The 24,810-nt window shown below is 50.1% G+C and overlaps 1 protein-coding gene across 4 annotated transcripts in view; it reads left to right on the forward strand.

Annotated features, from left to right (window-relative positions):
• Positions 1-819: 819 nt before the first annotated feature.
• The window catches only part of LOC127586123 (protein FAM102A-like), a 29,555-nt gene continuing 5,564 nt past the window's right edge, over positions 820-24,810 (forward strand). The window contains exons 1-10 of one of the 4 annotated variants that reach the window (XM_052043979.1): positions 917-1,170; positions 1,378-1,544; positions 2,185-2,199; positions 8,524-8,644; positions 12,460-12,489; positions 15,602-15,718; positions 17,353-17,399; positions 20,823-20,983; positions 21,688-21,783; positions 24,359-24,536. In XM_052043979.1, the coding sequence (XP_051899939.1) occupies positions 1,399-1,544; positions 2,185-2,199; positions 8,524-8,644; positions 12,460-12,489; positions 15,602-15,718; positions 17,353-17,399; positions 20,823-20,983; positions 21,688-21,783; positions 24,359-24,536 (911 nt within the window). In that variant the 5' untranslated portion in view covers positions 917-1,170; positions 1,378-1,398. Of the gene's footprint in view, positions 1,171-1,377; positions 1,545-2,184; positions 2,200-5,686; positions 6,020-8,523; positions 8,645-12,459; positions 12,490-15,601; positions 15,719-17,352; positions 17,400-20,822; positions 20,984-21,684; positions 21,784-24,358; positions 24,537-24,810 lie in introns of those variants that run through there. The other 3 variants (XM_052043977.1, XM_052043980.1, XM_052043981.1) reach the window with 3 other exon arrangements.

Here is a 24,810-nt window from a genome sequence, read left to right on the forward strand (position 1 = left end):
CCGAGGGGCAACTTTTTCACCCAGAGGGTGGTCTGTATATGGAAAGAGCTGCCAGAGTAAGTGGTTGAGGCAGGTACATTAATAACATTTAAAAGATACGTGGACAAGCACATGGACAGGAAAGGTTTAGAGGGATATGGGCCAAACGCGGGCAAATAGAACTAGTTTAGATGGACATCTTGGTCAGCATGGACCAGTTATACAGTGGAGAGCATTCCGACTGGTTGCATCACGGCCTGGTATGGAGCCTCCAATGCACAGGATCGCAAGAGGCTGCAGAGGGTTGTAGACTCAGCCAGCTCCATCACGGGCACAGTCCTCCCTGCCATCGAGGAAACCTTCAAGAGGCGGTGCCTCAAGAAGGCGACATCCATCACTAAAGACCCTCACCACCCGGGACATGCCCTCTTCTCGTTACTACCATTGGGGAGGAGGTACGGGAGCCTGAAGACCCACACTCAACGATTCAGGAACAGCTTCTTCCCCTCTGCCAGCAGATTTCTGAACGGTCCATGAACACAAACTCATTATTCCATTTTTTTTGCACTATTTATTTAATTTTGTAATTTACAGTAATTTTACATCTTTGCCCTGTACTGCTACTGCAAAACAACAAATTTCATGTCATTTAAGTTAGAGATAATAATTCTGATTCTGAGTTAGGCTGAAGGTCCTGTCTCTGTGCTTTGAGAGAGAATAAAATCGCTTCATCTCTACCTCAGGCGGCTGACCCCTCCGTTTATGGATTCTCCCACAAAGAGGGAACACCCTTTCCACCTTCCACCCTCTCAAGACCCCCGAGGATTTCCATTACCGCCCACAGCACACACCTTCTGACCCAATTACAAACAACAAGGAGGAAGTCTCACGGCGTCTGCCTCCTGATGTTCACATGACACCTGCGACGGGGGGAGTCGTAAAAGTGAATGGAGTTTAGTTAAAAGAGCCGAGAGAGACGGGGCTCAGTGTAGTCACGGTCAGTGTCTGGTGGACTTAGAATCACGGGGAAGGGTGAGTGAATGCGAATCCTGGAACGGGATAGGGAACTTGTGAAACATTTCTGCTTCCTCGTATCCAGTGTCAGTATTACTCTGAAACTTTCTACTGCTGAGAAACTCGCCTGGACTTCTCTGGAAAGTACAACCATCCATTTAACAGCCTTCAAACCAGGTAAATGTAATCACGATTTTTGAAAACTAAACTCAAATCTTAATTGAGAGAGTGAAATATTGTATTTGACAATAAAAGTTTAGCTAAATTGATGTTATGGTTGACGTTTTCTGATTTTATTTTTTATATAAGGTGGGTTTTTTGTTTTTTTGAGTTTTTTTGTATTAAATGTTTTTATTTTAAAGTTTGCTTTTCGCCTTTGGACAGGACGGTGGTTGGGGTCTCCCGATGGCTTTCCTGACGAAAAGGAAGAAGTTCAAGTTCCTGGTGAGGCTGACGGTGGTGAATCTGTCCGCCGTGCCGTTCGTGAACGGGATCCTCTTCTGTAAGATCCGTCTCCTGCAAGGGGGAGGCTTCAGCGAGCTGACAACTCGGTGAGCAAGCAACGCACGCCGGTGTGGCGATGTTCAAAGACGCTATTCGCCCCCCCCCTTCACCCGTCCATCCTAGCCCCTCTGAGAGCCCCACCCCACTTCATTCTTGTGCTCACCCCAGATAACAGGCCATTCTGCCCATCCTGTCGATGTCGGCGCTCATTCCCCTCCCCACTAATTATTCTCCCTACGCTCACAGCGGGCAATTAATCTATCGACCCCCCCCCCCCCACGCAACCGGAGCACCCGGGGGCAAACTCCACACAGACAGCGCCGGAGGTCGGGATCGAACCCGGGTCTCTGGAGCTGTGAGGCAGCGGCTCTACTCGCTGCGCCAACCGGCCAGTATAACGCGCATTCCACTGTTGGAATTGGTTCTATTTAATTAGGTTTTACTCAGAGAATCGTACAGCACAGAAACGGGCCATTTCGGCCCACCTTATCCACGATGCCCATCTATGTTAATTCCATTTGCCTGCATTAGGTCCTTATCCCCCTACACCCCTCCTGTTCAAATACCTTTTAAACGTTGTAATTGAGTCTGTCAGATATTCACCAACTTCTGTGTGGGAAAACTTATTGCTTAGATGTCCTTTAAATTTCTCCCCTCTCACCTTAAACCTGCACTGTCCACTTCTAGATTCCCCTGCCCCGGGTAAAACATGACTATCATATCTGTGCCCCTCATAACTTAAACCTTTATAAGGTCATCCCTCAGCCTCCTATGTTCCAGTGAGAATAAACCCAGCCTCTCCAATCCTTATAAGTAAAACCCTCCATTCCAGGCAACTGCCTGTTGATTCTCTTCTGCACCCTTTCTGTTGGTAAAGATGCGTGACATGCTTGCCTACATCGGCCAGGGTCTGCAGTATACGTGTCAGGAAGTCACGTTACCGCTGTATGAAACTTCGGTTAGGCTGCATCTGGAGTAGTACGTGAAGTTCTGGTCGCCCCCATTACAGGAAGGATGTGGCGGTTTTGGAAAGGCTGCAGAAGAGGTTACCCAGGATGCTGCCTGGATTAGCCATGAGGAGAAGTTGGACAAACACGGATTGTCTTCTCTGGAGCGTCAGAGGCTGAGGGGAGACTTGATGGAGGTTTATAAAATTATGAGAGGCGTAGCTAGGCTCGACAGTCAGGATCTTTTTCCCTGGGTGGAAATGTCAAATACCATAGGTTTAAGGGAAGTGGGGGGGGGGGGAGGGAGTTTAAAGGAGATGTGCGGGGGCAAGTTGTTTTTTAAACAGAGAGCGGTGGGTGGCTGGAACGGGCTGCCAGAGGTGGTGGTGGAGGCGGATATGATAGTGGTGTTTAAGAGGCATTTAGACAGCCGTGTGAACGTGTAGGGAATAGAGGGATGTGGATCATGTGTGGTAGTTTAATTTGGCATCAGGGTCAGCACAGACATCGTGGGCCGAAGGGCCTGTTCCATGTTCTGTGTTATATTGCTGTCACATTTCTTCCCGTAGTCTGGTGACACAGGGCTCCAAGTGCGACTGGATTTTTGTAAAACAAAACCCCAACTTAAGCGCGGGCAGGGTTTCTGGACCCATGGACAATGGTGTTCACTGTGGATTGTACTTTGAAATGGTCACTCAGTCGGAGGGTAATGTTGTTCTGTGAACGGATAGGTGGGGGCTGGAGGATTCTTCCGCAGGGAGCAGTGATGGTTTGGAACTCTCTGACCGTAGGGTCGGTGGAAACAGCGATGGGCACTTTCGAAAGGCAAGTGCATTAAGCGCGTCACGGAATGAACTGCGGACGGAGTTAGCAAAGGGGACTGGCGGCATTGACCAAGAACCAGCACGGATTCAATGGGCCGAATGTGCTAAGTCCACACAGACAGCGTTCCTTGGAGTCTAGATGAATGGGGGGTGGGTGGTGTCTGAATCTTGTGTCTGGTTAGAGAGGGGGTCAGGGCTGAGAGGAAGCTTCCTTCAGTGGGAGGGGCATGTTTTTGGGATAAAGTATTGCTGATTTAGGATGGAATTTCTTAGACAGCTGTGGAGGGAGACCGCACAGCAACAGGCCCTTTCGCCCACTGTCTGTACTATTTAACAACCGCCCATTTACACCAATCCTACATTAATCCCATTTTAATCCTCATCAACTCCCCCACCCCCCCCTGCCCCCAATTCTACCCCTCACCCACAGTAGGGTCAATTTCCAGTGCCCAATTAGCCTACCAGCCTGCACATCTTTGGGATGCGGGAGGAAACCGGAGCACCCGGGGAGAAACCCACGCAGTCACAGAGAGAACGTGCAAACGTCCACATGGGCAGCGCCATTGGTCGGGATCGAACCCAGGTCTCTGGAGCTGCAGCGCCACTGTGCTGCCCTATATCTTTGGGATCCTCTACCCAAGAGATCTGTGGAGCTGAATACATTGGAGGGCGAGATAGATAGACTGGAGTGTTGAGAGGATAGTGGGGCTGAGGTCAAGATCAAATTGACCATGTTGTTCCTGACTGGTGGAGCTCGTTCGGGGCTGAATGGCTGTATGGTTCAGGGTTGGGACTGGCCCTGCCATGGGGGTGCGTGATCTTTTTGTCAATGTTTTTCCCTTCTGGCTCCTCTCCCTTTCCTGTTGGGACTTGCTTTCCTTGGAAGGTTGGCTGCGAGACTTGGAGTGGAGCCCAGTTACCACTGACGGAGGCAAGTCTTGTAGTTACGTACCAAGTTAGCCTGAGGTCCGCTGAGTTTTTTTTTAACCCACTGTTTGAAGGGGTGGATTATTGAAGTACGGACTTGCAGGAAAAGGCCCATCGAATCTGTACAACAATATCATGTCTCATCTTTGATCTTCCTTTCTGGCCAATGAAAATTTATCGCTGTGATTAAAGTTAGCAAACAGAGCAGTGCTGATTGCCACTTGTGGAAGGAAGTTCCAAAGCTGAACCGCTCTCTGGCTACTTCCTGGAAAGGAGGGGTTGTGTAATACAGTGGCGCAGCAGGTAGAGCCGCTGCCTCGCGGCTCTGGAGACCTGGGTTCGATCCCGACCTCCGGCACTGTCTGCGTGGAGTTTGTGTGTTCTCTCTGTGACTGTGTGGGTTTCCTCCAGGTGCCCTGGTTTCGAGCAGGTTGGTAGGTTAACTGGTCTCTGTAAATTGCCCCCAGTGTGTAGGTTTCTGATGGGAGAGTTGGGGGTGGTGGGGGGATATGTGAGAGAGTATGGGTTGTAGGGGAATGAGGGTGCTCTGAGAGCTGGCATAAACCTGATGGGCTGAATGGCCACCATCTGCATTGCATGGAGATATGAATGTAGAATCAGCCCTTCCCCAGATGCCACCCCCTTCACACTGTGAACTGCTTCCAGTGACAAAAGTTACCAAAGTCCAATGTGTGTGGGTGAGAGGAAAATATGTGGGGGTGGGGGGGTGGTGGGAGCTGGTGGGAATGAGGTAGGGAATAAAATGGGATCAGTGTGGCATTCCTGATACATGGGTGCTTGATGATTGGTACGGACTCAATGGACCTTGTGAACCTTTGGACAGGCTAGACTTAATAGAAGTTCCAACAGTCACAAGAATGTTGCAGGAACTGGAGGGTTTGAGATTGGACAGGCTGGGACTGATTTCCCTTGTTTGGAGGAGGCTGAGTGGTGAAGTTGTAGAGGTGTATAAAATCATGAGGGGCCCAGACAAGGTGAGTGCTCACAGTCTTTTCCCCAAGGTAGCGGAGTTTAAAATTAGAGGTCACAGGCTTCAGGTGAGAGGGGAAAGATTTAAAGGGGACCTGAGGGGCAACTTTTTCCACACAGAGGGTGATGGGTATGTGGAACGAGCTGCCAGAGGAAGCTGTAGAGGGGGGTACAATTACAATGTTTGAAAGACATTTGGATAGGTAAATGTATAGAAAAGGTTTAGACGGATATGGGCCAAACATGGGCAAATAGAACCAGCTCAGAGGAGGCATGGACAAGTTGGGCCGAAAGACATGATTCTGTACTGAATAAACTCTGACTAGAAGAGTTTGAGATGAAATATAACAGGTTGATGCAAAATAGATGTGGAGGAGGTGTTTCCCCTTTTCCCTCCCAAATTAGGAGTCACTGCTTTTATATATATTTTAAAAAAAAAGAAGTGACCTATTTGAGACAGATGTGGTGAAATTCCCTTTCTCGGGGTCCTGGTCTTCGGATCTCTCTCGCTCCAAGGGCAGTGGGAGCTGAGGGGTGAAAGGTTACCGGGGGTAGGCGGGAATGTAGAGGAAGTTCCAATGAGATTAGCCAATGGCAGACCAGGATTGGAGGGGCTGAGTGGCCAGCTCCTCCTAGTCCGTATGTAACCTTTCTGCTCGCATCTAGAGCGGACGGACTTCCCCGTTACTCAGACTGAAAGCCACTTCACATAGATTTGCCAGTTGGCTGATTTTAATGCTTGTCTCTTGGTTAGCACGATCGATCTCCCATGTCAAGGGGGGAAACACTACCGAAGCACCCCATTGGCCGGGAATTGAATTGGGATCTCCTCAGGTTAGGATGGATGCACTAGATGTGGAAAGCTGCCTTTCTGATCTTCCCCTTCGAATTTCTTCCTTCTATTCTAAAGAGAGTGAACCATTACATCGGGCGAGGGAGTGGGGCCAGTTTTGAGGCAATGGTGATTGGTATGAGTGCTTAAAGCCATCGTCATACAGACCTTCAACCACTTATTTCCATCTGTCCTGTTTTATTTCTCCCCACGTTCCCATCAACTCCTCCCAGATTCTACCCCTCACCGACACACCAGGGGCAATTTACAGTGGCCAATTAACCCACCAACATTCACGTCTTTGGGATGTGGGAGGAAACTGGAGCACCCGGGGGAAGCCCACGCAGTCATAGAGCGTGCAAACTCCACACCAGAGGCACCTGAGGTCGGGATCGAAGCTGGGTCTCTGGAGCTCTGAGGCAGCGGCTCTACCCGCTGCGCCACTGTGCTTCTGAGCATGGACAGTCCCTGATTTCAAGGGTGCGACCCTTGCTTTACCCTTCTCATCTGTGGTACAGTTTGAGTGTCAATTTAGGAAGCTTGTTCACTGGGGCAGAGAGAGGGGCCACTTTGGGTCTGACTGCACCCTAAACCTGCCACAGCCGCAGAATTACAATTTCCACACACTCCAAAGCTGGAGACTGCAAGAGGAGCAGTTAAGATGACATAATTTCCAAATGTTTACCTTAGCAACGTGACCTCACTCAACGAACCACGTCACCAGATGCAAATAGCTTGTGGCAAGGGTGAGAAACCAGCTGTGCAGTGTACGAACAAGTTGGAGTCAGAGCTCGGTGTGACAGTTGGAGTGGGGGAGATGTGAATGGTTTTATTCATGACTCATGGTGCCTAACTGGTTGCTGCTTCTCTGCAGACTGCACGTCAGGCTCCCACAAGCTGTATAGGAAGGGGTGTCAGGGGTTAATATTGGCCCCAAATGCCACCCCACTCCTCTCCCATTGAACCCTGACCACAGAATCATTTCCAGCTACCTCACTGGCCAACTGGAGTCCCAGCTCTTTGACACACACCTGAGGGATCTGGCATCTAAAGAAGGGGTCGCAGAGATCTCGGAGGGTTGTAGGACTGGAGGGGGGTGCTGGAGGGAGGGCTGGAGGCATGTGAACCGGGAAAATTCAGCATGGGCTGGATACAGATCTGGGACAGTGGGAGCAAGAGGACAGTGTGAGCTGGGAGACTGGCCGGACGGTATTGGAGTAATTGAGCCCCGGGGGTAAGCTAAGGTTGACTGAGGGTTCTCAGGAGGGATGGGAAGAGGCGATGGAGATGGAGCGCGGTGAAAGGGTCACAGCGGTCGGTCTTGATGGTCAGGCAAAAGTATGCGACTTCCCATTGATTCTCCGTCACTGCATTTGGGTAGATTCTCAAAGTTGTTGCCTGTAAACTAGTTGTCAGAAAAGTGATGGCTTAATTCTGGGGTTTGGGGCCAATCCGAGTGAGTTCTCATTGCTGCCCTTCCGTACTCCTCCCCAAATGTACTCTGGGACCGGGTGGGGCAGTGGGTCACACACTGTCCCGTCCCCCTCTGGGACCGGGTGGGGCAGTGGGTCACACGCTGTCCCGTCCCCCTCTGGGACTGGAGAGGGTGCGGAAAAGATTCACGAAGATGTTACCGGGACTCGAGGGCTTGGGTTATAAGGAGAGGCTGGATGGTCTGAGACTGTTTACCCTGGAGTGAAGGACACTGAGGTGTTACTTTATAGAGGTTTATAAGATCATGAGGGGTATGGATAAGTTGAATAGCCACAGCCTTTTTCCCCAGGATAGGAGAGTCTAAAACTAGAGGGATTAGGGTTAAGGGGAAAGATCTAAAAAGGACACATTTTTCACACTGAGGGTGGTGGGTGTGTGGAACGAGCTGCCAGAGGAAGTGGCAGAGGTGGGTACAATTACAACATTTAAAAGGTATTTGGCCAGGTATGTGGATGGGAAAGGATATGGGCCAAATGCGGGCAAATGGGACTGGCTTAGATAGGCATCTTGGTTGACATGGACGAGTTAGTCTGAAGGGCCTGTTTCCGTGCTGTACAACTCTATGTCTGGGTGGGGCAGTTGGTCACGCACTATTCTTTCCCTGTCTATCGGGGCTGTGGGTCACCCACAGTCCTTTCCCCCCCCGATCACACTCCCTATCCCAATGACTCCATTCCCCCTTTGGTACTTATCCAGATCCCGAGCTGCTGAATCTGTATCCACATCCTTGCAATCAGAATTCAAATCTTCATATGAAAACGACCTCCCTTTCTACCTAACCTCTGGACCTTAACCTGCGGTTATCGACGCCTTGGCAACTGGAATCGATTTGAGGCAGAGATAATTTTAGTCTCTGTGAGCCTTTCCATATATTTTCAATTCTCTCTGTATTTCTCTACCCGTGTCTGTGTCTCTCTCTCTGCCCCTAATGGCCTCTCCCTCTCTCTGTCCCGCTGACTGACCTGCATCCCTAATGTGTCTTCCCCCCAACCCCCACTACCATCATTCCCAGGGAAGAAGTTCAGGAAAACTGTGTGCAGTGGCAGAAGGAATCGTGCTTCACGTGCAAAATGAATGCCAGCCCAGTCACGGGAGTCCTGGATCCGAGCATCTGCCGAGTGTCTGTCCGTAAGGTTAGTGCGCTCTCCGCTATCTCCTGTTGGGTGGTGATGAGAGGGGGGAGCTGTGGTCAGTCAGTGCCTTGACCAGCTGGGACGGTGGAAACAAGTTCTACCCCACAGGATCTGGATAAATGGCGCAGTCGACGGTAAATGGCATCGATGTACAGAGGGATCTTGGGGTGCAAGTCCAAAGCTCCCCGAAAGTTCAACACAAATGGCTAGGGTGGTAAAGAAGGCGTACGGCATGCTTGCCTTCGTTGGTTGGGGCACTGGGCATAAAAGTCGGGAAGTCATGTTGCAGCTGGATAAAACTTTGGTTAAGGCCACATTTGGGGCATTGTGTGTAGTTCTGGTCGCCCTGTTACAGGAAGGATGTGGAGGCTTTGGAGAGGGTGCAGAAGAGGTTCACCAGGATGTTGCCTGGATTAGGAGTGTACTAGTTATCAGGAGAGGCTGGTCAAACTTGGGTTGTTTTCTCTGGAGTATCAGAGGCTGAGGGGAGACCTTGTAGTGGTTTATAAAATTATGAGAGGCATAGATAGGGTAGACAGTCAGTCTTTCTCCCCGGGGTAGAAATGTCAAGTACTAGAGGACATGTATTTGAGGTGAGAGGGGGAAAGTTCAAAGGAGATGTGCGGGGCAAGTTTTTTTACACAGAGAGTGGTGGGTGCCTGGAACGGGCTGCCAGGGGTGGTGCTGGAAGCAGATACGACGACAACATTTAAAAGGCATTCGGACAGGCACATGAACAGGCGGGGAATGGCGGGATATGGATCACGTGCAGGCGGATGGGATTAGTTGGACTGGCATTGTGGGTGGTGTGGACACGATGGGCTGAAAGGCCTGTACCTAAGCTGTACTGTTCTGTGTACCAGGGGAACAAGAGGTCATGGGGACAGGGAGTGCATGTGGGTGGGTGTTGAACTAACCTGCAGCAAGCTGACTCTGTCCCCAAACCCTTTCCTTCACTCCTCTCCTCCCCTATCCCGTTATCTCCAGTGACGTTCTGGTCAGCTTGTAGATACGTTTTTTTGTTCCCCCTCTCTGTCCATGGGATGTGTTCCTTCCACTTGCTCCTGGGCGTGATGTGACTTTGCGATTACTGTCACCTGACGGGGGAGGTTGAGACTCCAAGGCACGTCCCAGCAACTTCATCCCGTAAATCGTTGTTGATGAAGCCGCTGAGACATGAAGGGAGCATCGTGCATTCAGCCGAACTTTATATTTAACCCCATTGCCCAAAGAATGTACCTTTTAGCACAGAACATGCTGTTACTGGTGTGTCAATGTGTGTGATTATATTGTCCCATTGGACAGAAGAGTTCTGTTGGTGTGTCTGCAGCTTGGTAATGACGCAGACAGTTTGATGGACATTCAGTCTGCAGCAGGAGTTTGAAGTCTCAACATGTAAATGGTTTTAAATGAACCTTTTGCATCTTTTAGGGGTGGTTTTATCGCTATCTCATTTCTTTCATAAAGACATTACCCCCTCTGCAAGGTTTGAATAGCAACTTAGGAGATCAATCTCTCGTGCCCCAGGATTTTGTCTCCACACTATAGGAAGGGTGAGGTTGTGCTGGAGAGAGTGCAGAGGAGACTGGCCAGCACGTTGCCCGGATTGGAGGACTTCAGTGACGGAGAGAGATCAGATAGGCTGGGCTCCTCCTCCCTGGAGTGGAGGAGGCTGGGGGGGGGCGGGGTGACCTGATAGAGGTGTGAAAGACTAGTTGGGGCAATGAGTATAAAAGTTGGGAAGTCATGTTGCAGCTGTTTAAAACTTTGGTTGGGCCACATTTGGAGCATAAGATAAGATTTCTTTATTAGTCACGTGTATATTGAAACACGCAGTGAAATACATCTTTTTGCGTAGTGTTCTGGGGGCAGCCCGCAAGTGTTGCCACGCTACTGGCGCCAACAGAGCATGCCCACAACTTCCTAACCCATATGTTTCTGGAATGTGGGAGGAAACCGGAGCACCCGAAAAAAAAACCCGCAGACACGGGGAGAACGTACAAACTCCTTACAGACAGCGGCCAGATTTGAACCCGGGTCGCTGGCGCTGTAAAGCGTTATGCTAACCGCTACACTACCGTGCCTGTCATTGTGTGCCGTTCTGGTCGCCCCATTACAGGAAGGATGTGGAGGCTTTGGAGAGAGTGCAGAAGAGGTTCACCAGGATGTTGCCTCGATTAGAGAGAACTGGCTATAAGGAGAGCTTGGACAAACTTGGATTGAAGCTTAAACTGCTTAACAAAGGAAATGTACCAGTAGTCAAAATAAAAATCAGAGAAACACAGTGTTATGCTGTGGAGTTCGAACCAAAGTCTCATAATGTGCTCAGTAGTCCACTTGCCTTCTTCCTGACAGTCACCGTTCCTTCTTCCAGTGGAAGATAGGGAAAGGAGTCAGAATCTTTTTCCCTATGGTCGAGGTATCAAAAACAAAAGGGCATAGGTTTTAAGGGGAGAGGAAGGAGATTTAAAGGGGACCTGAGGGTTAAGGTTTTGTATGATTTATGTCCTGTGTGTTGTCTGAATCTGTGTCTGTGATTCTGTTGCAAGCAAGATTTTGGTATTGGCTTATTATTGTCACTTGTACCGAGTTACAGAGAAAAGCTTGTCTTACAAACCGATCGTACAGGTCAATTCATTACACAGTGCAGTTACATTGGGTTAGTACGGAGTGCATTGAGGTAGTACAGGTAAAAACAATAACAGTACAGAGTAAAGTGTCACAGCTACAGAGAAAGTGCAGTGCAATAAGGTGCAAGATCACAACAAGGTAGTTCGTGAGGTCATAATCCATCTCATCGTATAAGGGAACCGTTCAATAGTCTTATCACAGTGGGGTAGAAACTGTCCTTAAGCCTGGTGGTTCGTGCCCTCAGGCTCCTGTATGGAAGAGGAAAGAACAGGGAATAACCCAGGGGGGTGGGGTGCCGGCTGCTTCACCAAGGCAGCGAGAGGTAAAGACAGAATCCAAAGAGGGGAGGTTGGTGTCCGTGATGCACTGGGCTGTGTCCACAACTCTGCATTTCACTGTATGTGTACCTGTACCTTATCGAACTTGTGCACAGGACAATAAACATAACTCGAGTTGGAATTAATGTCTTTTTTTTACACAGAGTGGTTGATATTTGAAAGGACTGCCAGAGGCGGTGGTGGAGTCCGATACTGTCACTATGTTTGAGTGATACAGACAGGCACTTAAGTAGGCAAGGCAGAACGGTACGGTCCTAACGTGGGATTAGTGTAGATGAGCAGAAAGGTTGGCATGGACATGATGGGTTGAAGGGTTTGTTTCTGTGCTATACGGCTCTGAGGCTTCTAATAAGGATGTCCTGTGTATGAAAATAATGTACAAAGAATGTTACTGGCCTACGTTCACCCTTCACTAACGGCATGTAAAACACAATGACTCTGCAAGTATTGCTCTGCTACTTGTGGGAGCCTGCTGAGCCCAAATTGTTTGCCATTTCCCACGTGACAACAGGAAGCGTTGTTCGTTTGTAAACTAAAGATCCACCTTGGTTGCCAAGTGTTGAGACATCCTGGGATTGTGCAAAGCTGTGGTGGGACTGTATAAACTCGCAGGGAGACGTCACTCTTGGCGTCTGAGCCCTTTCCACATGACCTTTGTCTCATTTCTCTACACCTACACCAACCCCCACCCACAACTCCCGAAAGAGAGGTCGGGTGCCGTGCTGGACTCGGGGCCATCCTTCCACACTACCCGCTGACACCCCCCACCACCCCCCCCCCACACACAGACACAAACACCACCCTCATGCAGGGCCCTAACCTGTTGTCTGGTTTCTTCCCCCACAGGAGCTGAAGGGCGGGAAATCATTCGTGAAGGTAGGGTCGTTTCTCTGTTCTTGTCTTGGGGGGGGGGGGGGGGGACCAATGGTGGGCATGACTGGGATAGGGAGCAGGAGTGCAGGCTGGGTCGAGTTGGGGAGGTGGAGGGAGGGAGGGTAGGAGCCGTGGGAAGGCATTGGTAGGTGGGGTGGGGGGGTGGAGTGGGGAAGTGTTTGGGGGGGGGGGTCGGAAGGTGGGGGAGGGGGGTGGGAAGGTGCGGGGAGAGGTGGCGAAGGGGTTGGAGTGGGCAGGTGGCGGGGGTGTTCGAAGGAGGGGGTGGAAGGCTGTACGTAAGGGGAGGGGTGACGGTGGGGTGTAGGGGAGGGGCAGTAAGCAGAATGAAGGGGGGGGGGAATGTGGGCAGAGGGGCAAAGGTAATGATGAGCAGGGAATGGGAGGGGTTGGGTGGGGAGGGTGGGGGCCATGGCCTACCTGGGATAATGGGGACAGAAGGGAGACTCAGGCAGGTGAGGACTCTGCCACGGGTGGGGGAGAGGGGTTGGTTCTGCAAGTTTATGCAGTGTGTGGGAGGGAGGGAAGTAGGTGGGGGGAGGAGGATTGGGTCAGTGGGGGGAGGCACTGTGGTGGGAAAGAGATTGGGTGGGGTAACTTTCCATTGCCTTGAGTTGGGTTTGTCTGCAGGATGTACTGGCTGGTTCCTTGAAAATGCAAATGCCTCTTTGCATACGCTGTTTTGTTTAGATTGTAAATCAAACCATTGTCTAGTGTGTAATCAATGGCGTGTGTGGTTTTTAGAGTCATACAGCATGGAAATAGGCTCTTCGGCCCATCAAGTCCTTGCCAACCATCAACCACCCATTTCCACCAATCCCACGTTATCCTCCCCCACCTTCCCAACAACTGTTCCCCCACCACCCTGGATCGCACCCCTCACCTACACATCAGAGGCAATTTAGAGCCGCCAATTAATTTGCCAACCCGCGTGTCTCTGGGAGGTGGGAGGAAACCGGAGCACCCAGGGGAAACCCACGCGGTCACAGGGAGACCGTGCAAACCCCACACACGGACAGCGCCGGAGGCCGGGATCGAACCTGGGATGCTGGAGCTGTGAGGCAGCGGCTCTACCCACTGTGCTGCCTAGAGAGGTGCTCAACCAGTCAAGGAGACAAGGGGTAGAGCAGGAAAGTTGATTGGATTAGCCGAGGTCTGATTGAATGGGAGGGCAGACTCGAAGGTCCGAGTGGCCTAATCCTACTTCTATTGGTCTTGGCTCTCATGGCGATGGTGCGGGATTGCTATCCCCACAGTCATGCTCCTGAATAAATCGAGGTTAGGATCCACAAAGACCTCGTGTGCATGAACAAGAGAAGGAACTCGATTACTATGGTAGTTGGTTTATTATTGTCACATGTACTGAGGTACAGTGAAAAACTTAGTTTTGCACGCTATCCATACAGATCATTTCACCCCATCAGTACATCGAGGTAGTACAGGGTAAAACAATACAGAATGCAGAATAAAGTGTTACAGTTACAGAGACAGTGCAGGCAGACAATAAGGTGCAAGGCCATGACGAGGTAGATTGTGAGGTCAAGAGTCCATCTTATTGTACAAAAGGTCCGTTCAATGGTCTCATAGCAGCGGGATAGAAGCTGTCCTTGAGCCTGGTGGTACGTGCTTTCAGGCTTTTGTATCTTCTGCCCGATGGGAGGGGGGAGAAGAGAGCATTTTTGATTAAGCCGGCTGCTTTCCCGAGTGCAGATAGAATCCATGGAGGGGAGGCTGGTTTCCGTGACGTGCTGAGCTGTGTCCACAGCTCTCTGCAGTTTCTTGCCGAGCAGTTTTGGTTGATGGAGGAATGACTAACCAAAGAGGCAATGTGACGCGGGATTAATTCCCCCAGAATATTGATAGTGGGGGATCCAGTGATGGTAATTGAATGTTGGGGGGTGATAGCTGGATTTTCTCCTGTTGGATATCATCACTGCTTGGCACTTGTATGGTGTGGATGTTATTGCCACCTATCCGCTCAGGCTTGGATATGGTCACAAGACTGTAGGCACAGGCAGGAGGAGACAACTCCACAGCCTGACCGTTATATTAAGTGAAACCACACTAAAGGTCCTGACAGTCCAGATTACGGCTCTCGACCTGAAACGTTGACTGTCCATCTCCCTCCACAGATGCTGCCTGACCCGCTGAGTTCCTCCAGCAGCTTACTTGTTGAACTTGAGACAAGATGCACATTAGAATAAAATTCTAAAAGTAGTACACCTGATTAGAAGCTGGAAAGGGTGCAGAAGAGGTTCACGTTGCCGGGACTAGAGGGCTTGAGTTATAAGCAGAGACTGGATAGGGCTGGGTCTTTTTTCCCTGGAGCGTTGGAGGCTGAGGGGAGACCTTATAGAGGTTTATAAAATCATGAGGAGTGTAGATAGGGTGAATGGTCAGTCTTTTTCCCAGGGTTGGGTAGTCTAAAACTGGAGCCCAAGGTGAGAGGGGAAAGATTTAAAGGTGACCTGAAGGGCAACTTTTTCGTACAGAGGGTAGTGGGGATGTTGAATGAGGAAGAGGCAGGTACGATTAGAGCATTTAAAAAGGCATTTGCACAGGCACCTGGATAGGAAAGGTTTGGAGGGATATGGGCCAAACATGGGGAAATGGGACTAGCTCAGGTGGGTAACACGGATGAGTTGGGCTGAAGGGCCTGTTTCCCTGCTGTAACACTCGATGACTCGCTCTGGAGCATTTCAGCTTTTGTTCTTTTGGAGTTGGAGAACGTAGGGAGAATAAAATGGGATCAGTGTAGGATTGGTGTTACTGGGTGTTTGATGGTTGGTGTGGGCTGTTTTTGGGCTACATTTTCTCCCGGAGTCATTCGGTTTGCTTGAGGAATTTTCCACACTCTGTTTAGTTTTTGTGTCCCTCCTGGGGGCAAGAAAGAAGAGTTTGATCCCTGTAAGGTGCCAACCATTGGGGGCTTGCCAGCCATGTTAATGTTGTCTACACCCTTCCCTTGTCTTGCCCCAAACCTGGATGTCAATGGGTCTGAGTTGCTGGGAGGACAGGAAGGGTGGGAGGGAGCCTGTGTGTGTACATTTCTTGCTGCTTACCATATGTTCTATCCCTCTTCTCTCCCCCACCCCAGCTGGGATTCGTTGACCTGAACCTTGCCGAGTTTGCCGGTGCTGGCTCCACTGCTCGCTGCTGCCTCCTAGAGGGCTACGACACCAAGAACACCCGGCAGGACAACTCCATCCTCAAGGTACACGGAGGCTGCTGGAAAGGGCGTACTTAAAGAGAGATGCACCCACATTGGAGGCAGTTCAGAGAAGGTTCACTGGGATGATTCCCAGGATATATTAGGAGCAGGCCTAATGGAGCCTGTTCCGCCATTCCGTAAGAGTCTAGTCTGATTGTAAGCTCAGCTCCAAGTTCTTGCCTGCTCCTCTATGTGGAGTTCGCACGTACTCCCTGTGACTGCACGGGTTTCCCCCAGGTGCTCCGGTTTCCTCCTGTGTCCCAAAGACATGCGGGTTGGTAGGTTAGTTGGCTGCTGTAAATTGCCCCTTGCGTGTAGGGGAGGGGTAGAACCTGGGGGGACTTGATTGGAATGTGGGGAGAATAAAATGGGATTAGCGTGGGTTTTGTGTGAATGTGTGATTGATGGCTCAACATGGACTCGATGGGCTGAAGGGCCTGTTTTCCCCAGGTGCTCTGGTTTCCCCCCCACATCCCAAAAAAGTGCTGGCAGATTAAATTAACCTGAGCTTTGGTGGGCAGTAGAGAATCAGAGGAGGAGGGAGGAGTTGATGGGAATGCGAGAGGGATTAAGTTACAAGGAAGCAAGTGGGCAATGGGATTGTTCGGATTGCTCCAAAACTGGAATAGACTCGGTGGACCAAGTGGCGACCTCCTATGTTTCGAGAGAAATGAGGGGTGACCTAGTAGAGGTTTATAAAATCATGAGGGGCATAGATAAGGTGAATGGTCAGTTTTTCTTGCAGGTTGGGGAGCCTAAAACCATAGGGTGTAGCTTTAAGGTGAGAGGGGAAAGGGGATTTGAGGGGTAAGTTTTTCCACACAGAGGGTGGTGTGTATATGGAGTGAGCTGCCAGAGGAAGTGGTAGATATGAGTACATAGAACGTAGAGCACTACAGCACAGTGTGGTGCTGACATTTTATCCTGCTCTAAGATCTAGCTAATCCTTCCGTCCCACATAGCTCCCTATTTTTCTAACATTCATGTGTCTATCTAAGAGCCTCTTAAATGTCCCTAATGTATCTGTCCCCACAACCTGTTCCGGCAGTGCGTTCCACACCCCCACCACCCTCTGTGTGTAAAAAAAAAACTTACCCCTGACATCCCCCTTATACCTTCCTCCAATCACCTTAAAATTATGTCCCCTCGTGTTAGCCATTGTCACCCTGGGAAAAAGTCTCTGACTGTCCACTCGATCTATGCCTCTTATCTTGTACAATGTTTAAAATGCACTTGGACAGGTACATGGATAGGAGAGGTTTAGCGGGATGTGGGCCAAACGCAGGCAAATGGGATTAGCTCGGATAGACAGCTTGGTCAGCCTGGGACGAGTTGGGCCGAAGGGCCTGTTTCCGTGCTGTATAACTCTGTCCCTTCTGCATCCTCTCCAAAGGCTTCACATCTTTTGTAAAGTGTGACGCCAGGCCTGGACACTGCTCCAGTTTGGGCCCAAGCCCTGTAAGGGTTTTGTCATGACTCCCTTGCCCTTGTATTCCATTTTGAAATTGGGAACAGGAGGATTCCTGTGTCGTTTTCCCGCATTGGTTGAACAGGTACTGCCTACTGTAATCCTGGACGTGTGCCCTAATGATTCTACCCCCCCCCCCACCCCCCCCCCCCCTTGTCTCCTCGCACAGGTCTCCATCAGCATGCAACTCCTGTCGGGCGACCCTTGCTTCAAGACGTAAGTGTGAAAGTGGGCGGATTGTGGTCTGCCTGTTATTAGTTGTAGGAGGGTGATCGTCGCTTTAAGGATATTGTCTCTAAGTGCACCGTCAGCTGACTGGCTGCTGTCTGGGTTACTTCTGGAGGAGCCATTGGAATAAGTTTTTTGTGTTGGTGCTCTGAATTGGTTCAACACGTTGCCCTCTTGTCTACCAGGGGACCCAGGTGCAACTGGGGCTGAGTTAGTGGGTCAGATGGTAGTTAATCTGATGAGGAGACACCATTTTGGTCCCATTAATTAAATTGGTTTATTATTGTCACATGAACTGAGGTACAGTGAAAAACCTTTGTTTTGCATGCCATCCATAGAGATCATTTCATCCCATCAGTACATCGAGGTAGTACAAGGGAAAAGCAGTAACAGAATGCAGAATACAGTGTTACATTTACAGAGAAAGTGCAGTGCAGGCAGACAATAAGGTACAAGGGCCATGATGAGGTAGATTGTGAGGTTAAGAGTCCATCTTATCATACTAGCAGACCTTTCAATAGTCTTGTAACAGCGGGATAGAAGCTGTTCTTGAGCCTGGTGGTATGTGCTTTCAGGCTTTTGTGTCTTCTGCCCAATGGGAGTGGGGAGAAGAGAGGATGTCCGGGGTGGGTGGGGTCTTTGATTATGTTGGCTGCTTTACCGAGGCAGCGAGAAGTGTAGACAGAGTCCATGGAGGGGAGGCTGGTTTCCATGATGTACTGAGCTATGTCTACAGCTCTCTGTAGTTTCTTGCAGTCTAGACCATAACATAGAACATTACAGCACAGTACAGGCCCTTTGGCCCACGACGTTGTGCCGACCTTTTAGCCTACTCTAACATCAATCTAACCCTTCCTTCCCACATAGCCCTCCATTTTTCTATCATCCATGTGCTTATCTATGTATCTTAAACGTATGTGCGTCTACCAGCACCCCTGGCAGCACATTCCACGCACCCACCGCTTGGGCAGAGCAGTTGCCATACCAAGCCATGATGCATCCAGAGAGGATGCCTTCTATGGTGCATCGATTTTAAAAAAAAATTGGTGAGGGTCAAAGGGGACATGCCGAATTTCTTTAGCCTCCATAAGAAAGGATATACTGCCATTGGAGGCATTCCAAAAGAGATTCACTGGGATGAGAGGCTTGCCCCATCATGAGCTGTTAAAGAAATTGGATCTGTATTCATTGGAGTTTAGAGGAATGAAGGGTGATCTTATTGAAACACAGAGGGTCCTTGGGGAGTGCGGCAGGGTAGATATTGAGATGCTCCCACCAGTGGAAGAGTCTTGAATGAGAGGACATAGTTACAAGGTCAGAGGGATGGTCGTTTAAAACAGAGGCGTGTAGGGACTTCTCCCAGATGGTGCTGAATCTCTGGAATTCTATCCCCCGAAAGGCTGCGGCAGTTGGATCAAGGGCGGGTATAGGGCCAACTGTGAGAGTTTCCCCACGGGTGGTCCGGTTTCCTCCCATATCCCAAAGATGTGCCGGTTGCTGGGTTAGTTGGCTGCTGTAAGTTGCCCCCTGGTGTGTAGGTGAGGGGCAGAATCTGGGGGGAATTACTGGGAATCTGGGGAAAATAACGAAAATGGTATTAATGTAGGAATATTGTAAATGGCTGGTTTATGTAAATGGGTCAGCACAGAAGATGGGCTGAAGGGCCTGATTTTGTTCTGTATCCCTTTATGACTCTAGGTAGAGAGGCCGGTTAAGGGACTGTGCATGATACTTGCCTTTATTGGCTGAGGGAAAGAATACAAGGGCAGAGAAGGGGTCTAGCCATAACTCAAAGCAAACACTAGTCGGGCCACAGTGAGACTGAACATGTACTTCCAAGCGTGAGAGTATGTGACAGCATTAGAGGGTGCAGGGATTTACGAGAGACTTGCCACGGCTGGAGGATTATAATTGCAAAGAAAGACTATCTGGGTTGGGAGTGTTTTACTTAGAACAGAGGAGAGATTTAATTAAGTTGTATAAAGATTTGAGATGCTTAAACAGGGACAATTGCCCTTGACGAAGTTCAATAATTAGAGAAACAATCTGCTGGAGGAACTCAGCAGGTCGAGTAGCATCTGTGGGAGTAAAGGCATTGTTGACATTTTGGGTCGAAACTCTTAATCAGTCCTGATGCAGCGTTTCGACCCGAAATGTCGACAATTCCTTTCCCCCCCACAGATGCTGCGCGACACGCTGAGTTCCTCCAGCAGATTGTGTGTTGCTCCAGATTCCAGTATCTGCAGTCTCCTGTGCCTACAATAACTATAGGTCTTGGGCACTTTAAGGTGTAGTATAAAACAAGGGTTGAAAATATTGTTTAGTTTTGGTCACCCTGTGATAGGAAAGATGTCGCAAAGCTGGATAAGATAAGATATCTTTATTAGTCACACGTACGTCGAAACACACAGCGCAGAGTGTTCTGGGGGCAGCCCTCAAGTGTCGCCACGCTTCCGGCGCCAACATAGCATGTCCACAGCTTCCTAACCCGTACGTCTTTGGAATGTGGGAGGAAGCCGGAGCACCCGGAGGAAACCCACACAGACACGGGGAGAACGTACAAACTCCTTACAGACAGCGGCCAGAATTGAACCTGGGTCGCTGGCGCTGTAAAGCGTTATGCTAACCGCTACACTGCCGTGCAGAGAGTGCAGAAGAGATTGACAAGGATATCGCTGGGACTCGAGGGACTGTGTTATGGAGAGAGGTTGAGGAGGTTGGGACTTTATTCCTTGGAGTGTAGGAGAATAAAGGGTAGTCATATAGAGGTGTATAAAATCATGAGGGGCACAGATAGGGTGAATGCTCACAGTCCAGGTAGAGGAATCAAGAACCAGAGGGCATAGGTTTAAGGTGAGAGATTTAATGGGAACCTGAGGGGAAACTTGTTCACACAGAGGGTGGTCAGTATATGGAACGAGCTGCCAGAGGAAGAGTTTGAGGCAACATTTAAAAGGCACTTGGATGGGCACATTGGATAGGAAAGGTTCAGAGGGATATGGCTCAAAATGGGACTATCTTAAATGGGAATCTTGGTCGTCATGGACCGGTTGGGCTGAAAGGTGTGTGTCTGTCTCTGTGTGTGTGTGCCTCGGTGTGTGTGTGTGTGTGTCTCTGTGTGTCTCTCTGGTTCTCCTCTGGAATTTGGGTGCCTGAAATTTAGATCATAAACTGCTGGAAACACTCAGCAGGTCAGGCAGCATCTGTGGAGAGCGAAACTGAGTTAGCACTTCATTCAGAAGGTTGTGGGTTCTGAGGAAGGGTCGCTGACCTGAAATGTTCACTCTGGTTCTCCGTCCATGGCTGCTGCCTGACTCAGTGAGCATTTCCGGCCATTTTCTGCATTGATTCCATTCCCTGCCCTGATGCCCCTGGTTGGGTTTGAACCTACTTGCTTTGTTCTCCCTGCAGCCCCCACTCCATGGCCAAGCCGATCGAGGTCCTGGGTTGTCAGAGCTCCCTGGCGCTGGATTGCAAAGGAGATGACGGGACAGGGAGTTCTGTCCCGGAGACTGAACCCATCCGGCCGGACTCCTGCAAGCTGAAGAGGGTCAGGTCCCTCCTGGGGACAGGTGAGCATCCCACACACACCAGCCCTGATTATCTCAACCCCCTCCGTACATCACACCCCCACAAACTAGTCGAGTCCGTTTCTCCGGGATGAATTAGCCAGCACCCTGACACTCTGGGCTTTCAAACCGGAATTGGAGGGCGGAATGGCCTCTCTGTCCTGATGAACAGTTCTGCGGTCCTGCAAAGAAGCCGGTGTGACTTGGTGTGAAGCTGCTCCTGCCTCTGGTTGCGGATTAGAATCTGGCTCCAGGGCACGAGATTCCAGCCTGACGTTCCCGGCGCTGGGCTTGAGGGGACTCAGAGTTTTGGGAAGAGATGGGAAACTGAACCCCAGCTTCCTGCTTGGATGGATGTATTTTTTTTTGAAAATCAATATTTAACTTTGGGGTTGCCTGCTAACTCTCCATCTATCAGGAATGCAAGAACTAGGAGGAGGACATTCAGCCCATCATTCCTGTGCTATCACAGGTCATGACTGATCCTCTGCCTTGTCCATTTCCCACCTGGTCCCCAAATCCCACGGCGCCCTTGACGTCCAAAAGCCTTCCCCCATCCCACTGTGTCCAGCATCGAGATCCGTGAATTCTGGGACCTTTTCGAGGGGTGGGATGGCTGGAGCTGGGAAGCGGGAACGGCTGTTCCTCAGAATTGTTCTCCCCTTGCCCCGCGTCCTCACCTGTTGCCCGGTCCTCTCTCCCAGCAGGAATACCCGAGAGCAGCGACCGCCCGCCAGAGCAGGTGATCCGGAAAAGGCATTCAAGAAATTCCAGTGCATCCAGTCAGCTCTCTAAGGTCTCAGGTGAGTGGGCATTCTCAAGGTCAAATTCAAGGTTATTGTCGTCATCATACATACCCGAGGTATAAATGCCATGGACACTAGCTTTCTGCAACAGCAGCACAGTACATTACAGACATAAGTTAATATAAACTTAAATTTATATTATACATAGCGCACAACAAATTAAACATAACCACACCAGAGACACAGGAGACTGCAAATGCTGGAATCTGGAGCAGCAAACAATTTGCTGGGAAAAACTCAAGGGGTCGAGCAGCATCTGTGGGGGGGGGGAAGGAATTGTGGATGTCGTGGGTCCTGATGCAGGGTTTTGACCTGAAACATCGACACTTTCCTCCCACAGATGCTGCTCGACCCGCTGAGTTCCTCCAGCAGGTTGTTTGTTGACAACAGCACTAGTTCAAGTTAAGAGAGAGGACAGAAAATAGTCCGAGGTGGTGTTGGGGTTTCTCAGGTGGTTTCAAGAACCTGACGGCAGTGGGGAAGAAGCAGTTGTTGAACCTTGAGGTGTGGATCTTCAGGCTCCTGTACCTCCTACCTGATGGTGGCATGGCCCGGATGGTGGGGTCCCTGATGATGGATGTTGCCTTCCTGAGACATCGCCTCCTGTAGATGTACTTAATGGTGGGGAGAGCTGTACCTGTGGTGGAACTGGCTGAGACCCACCGCTCTCTGTAGCCTCTTGCGCTCCTGTGCACTGGAGCTCCCATCCCAGGCCGTGATGCAACCAGTCGGAATGCTTTCCACTGGACGTCTGTAGAAGTCTGTCAGAGTTTTACTTGCGGGAAGGTGGAGCTGAGGTTAGAGTTGGGTGAATGTGACCTTGTGAAATGGTTGTGGAATATATCTGTGGAATGTTTCCATTGTAGAATGGGTTTGAGGGGCTGACTGGTTTGCATTCTTGTAATGTTTAACTCTACGTGGTGCTGCTCTGTGTGTGTGTGTGTGTGTGTATATGTAGGGTGAGGGAGGGACGGAGGGGAACACGGGTGACTTGACTCTCGACACTTCAAGATCCCCACCATCTGGGTCACGTCATCTTCTCACAGCTACCGTCAGGCAGGAGGTACAGAAACCTGAAGTCCCACACCACCAGGTTCAGGAACAGCTACTTCCCTTCAACCAATCGGTTCTTGAACCAACCAGCACAACCCTAACCACTACAGTCTGGCAACACTATGATCACTTTACACTTAAATGGACTATCTTTTTTGTTTTTCTCATTATTTTTTGGTTACAGTATGATAGGGTGGCATGCTTACCTTTATCAGTTGAGGAACTGAGTTCAAGAGTCAGGAAGTTGTGTTGAAGCTTCATAAAACTCTAGTTAGGCCACATCTGGAGTATTGCATTCAATTCTGGTCACCCCATTACAGGAAGGATGTGGAGGCTTTGGAGAGGGTGCAGAAGAGGTTCACCAGGATGCTGCCTGGATTAGACGGTATGAGCTATAAGGAGAGTTTGGATAAACTTGGGTTGTTCTTTCTGGAGCAGCAGAGGCTGAGGGGAGACCTGATAGAGGTTTGTAAGATTATGAGAGGCATAGATAGAGTAGACAGCCAGTATCTTTTCACGAGACAAAGGAGCAGAAGTAGGCAATTCGGCCCATCGAGTCTGCTCCATGAGCTAAACTAAAACTATTTCTATCTAGCCCCAATTTCCGGCCTTATCCCCATATCCCTTGATACCTTGACTGATTAGATACCTATCTATCTCCTCCTTAAACGCCCCCCAATGATCGGGCCTCCACAGCTGTGCGTGGCAAAGAATTCCATAATATCACTACCCTCTGGCTAAAGAAATTTCTCCTCCATTTCTGTTTTAAACCGGTACCCTCTAATTCTAAGGTTGTGCCCTCTAGTCCTGGACTCACCCACCAAGGGAAACAGCTTAACCACATCTACTCTGTCCAGTCCTTTCAACATTTGAAATGTTTCTATGAGGTCCCCTCTCATTCTTCTGTACTCCAGTGAGTACAGTCCGAGAGCCGACAAACACTCATCATAAGTAAGCCCTTTCATTCCCGGGAATCATCCTCATAAATCTTTTCTGAACCCTCTCCAACATCAGTACGTCCTTCCTAAGATGAGTATCTTTTTCCCAGGGTTGAAATGTCTAATGTCTTAAATGCTGCATGCATTTAAGGTGAGAGGGGGAAAGTTCAAAGGAGATGTGTGGGGCAAGTTTTTTTTACACAGAGAGCGGTGGGTGTCTGGAATGTGCTGCCAGGGGTGGTGGTGGAGGCAGATACGATAGAGGCATTCAAGAGGCTCTTAGATAGGCACATGGCTGTGCAGAGAATGGATTAGATTAGTTGGGGATCTGATTACTAATTTAGAACAATACAGCACAGGAACAGGCCCTTCGGCCCACTATGTTGTGTCGAACTATGTTCTAATTGTGTTCTTTCTTGTAAAGATTGTTTAATTTATATTTAATTTATTTTTTTTCTTGTGAATGTTGCGTATCTGATGCTATGTGCCTGTGACGCTGCTGTAAGTTTTTCATACATGTGCTTGTGACAGTAAACTTCACCTTGACATTGGCGCTCTCTCCCCGAACCCCACCGCTGCAGGTTACAGCTCGGAGGGCTCGGTCTGCACCCCCCGCTTCGAGCTGGCTCACCGGCGGGAAGGATCTGGCAGCAGTGCCCTATCCTCAGGGACTGGCAGCATGGCTGATGTGGGCGATGGGGCTCTGGAGGGAGCGGCCCCGCTCCACAGGATCGCCTTCCGCTCGGAGCGGCTGTCAAGGTGAGGGGTGTGGATCGCGGGGACCGTCTCGGGGGGGGGGGGGGGGGGGGGGTCAACTCAGCGGGAACTGTCCCTGTCCCCTGCTCCAGATGCCGGGGAGGCATTGAGGAGGCCTCACCCCCTCTGGTTCTGGGGTCCCATTCCCTCGATTGGGGTGGGGGTGGATCCCAGCTCCCGTAGGAGGGAGGGGGTCCTGTGGGCACTCGTGGAGAGGAGTGGGTTCCTTCGCCTCCCCCCACCGCGGGTGTCACTATATCCCACCAGCTGACCTCCT

The sequence above is a fragment of the Pristis pectinata genome, chromosome 34 (assembly GCF_009764475.1).
Source record: "Pristis pectinata isolate sPriPec2 chromosome 34, sPriPec2.1.pri, whole genome shotgun sequence".
Lineage (NCBI taxonomy): Eukaryota > Metazoa > Chordata > Chondrichthyes > Rhinopristiformes > Pristidae > Pristis > Pristis pectinata.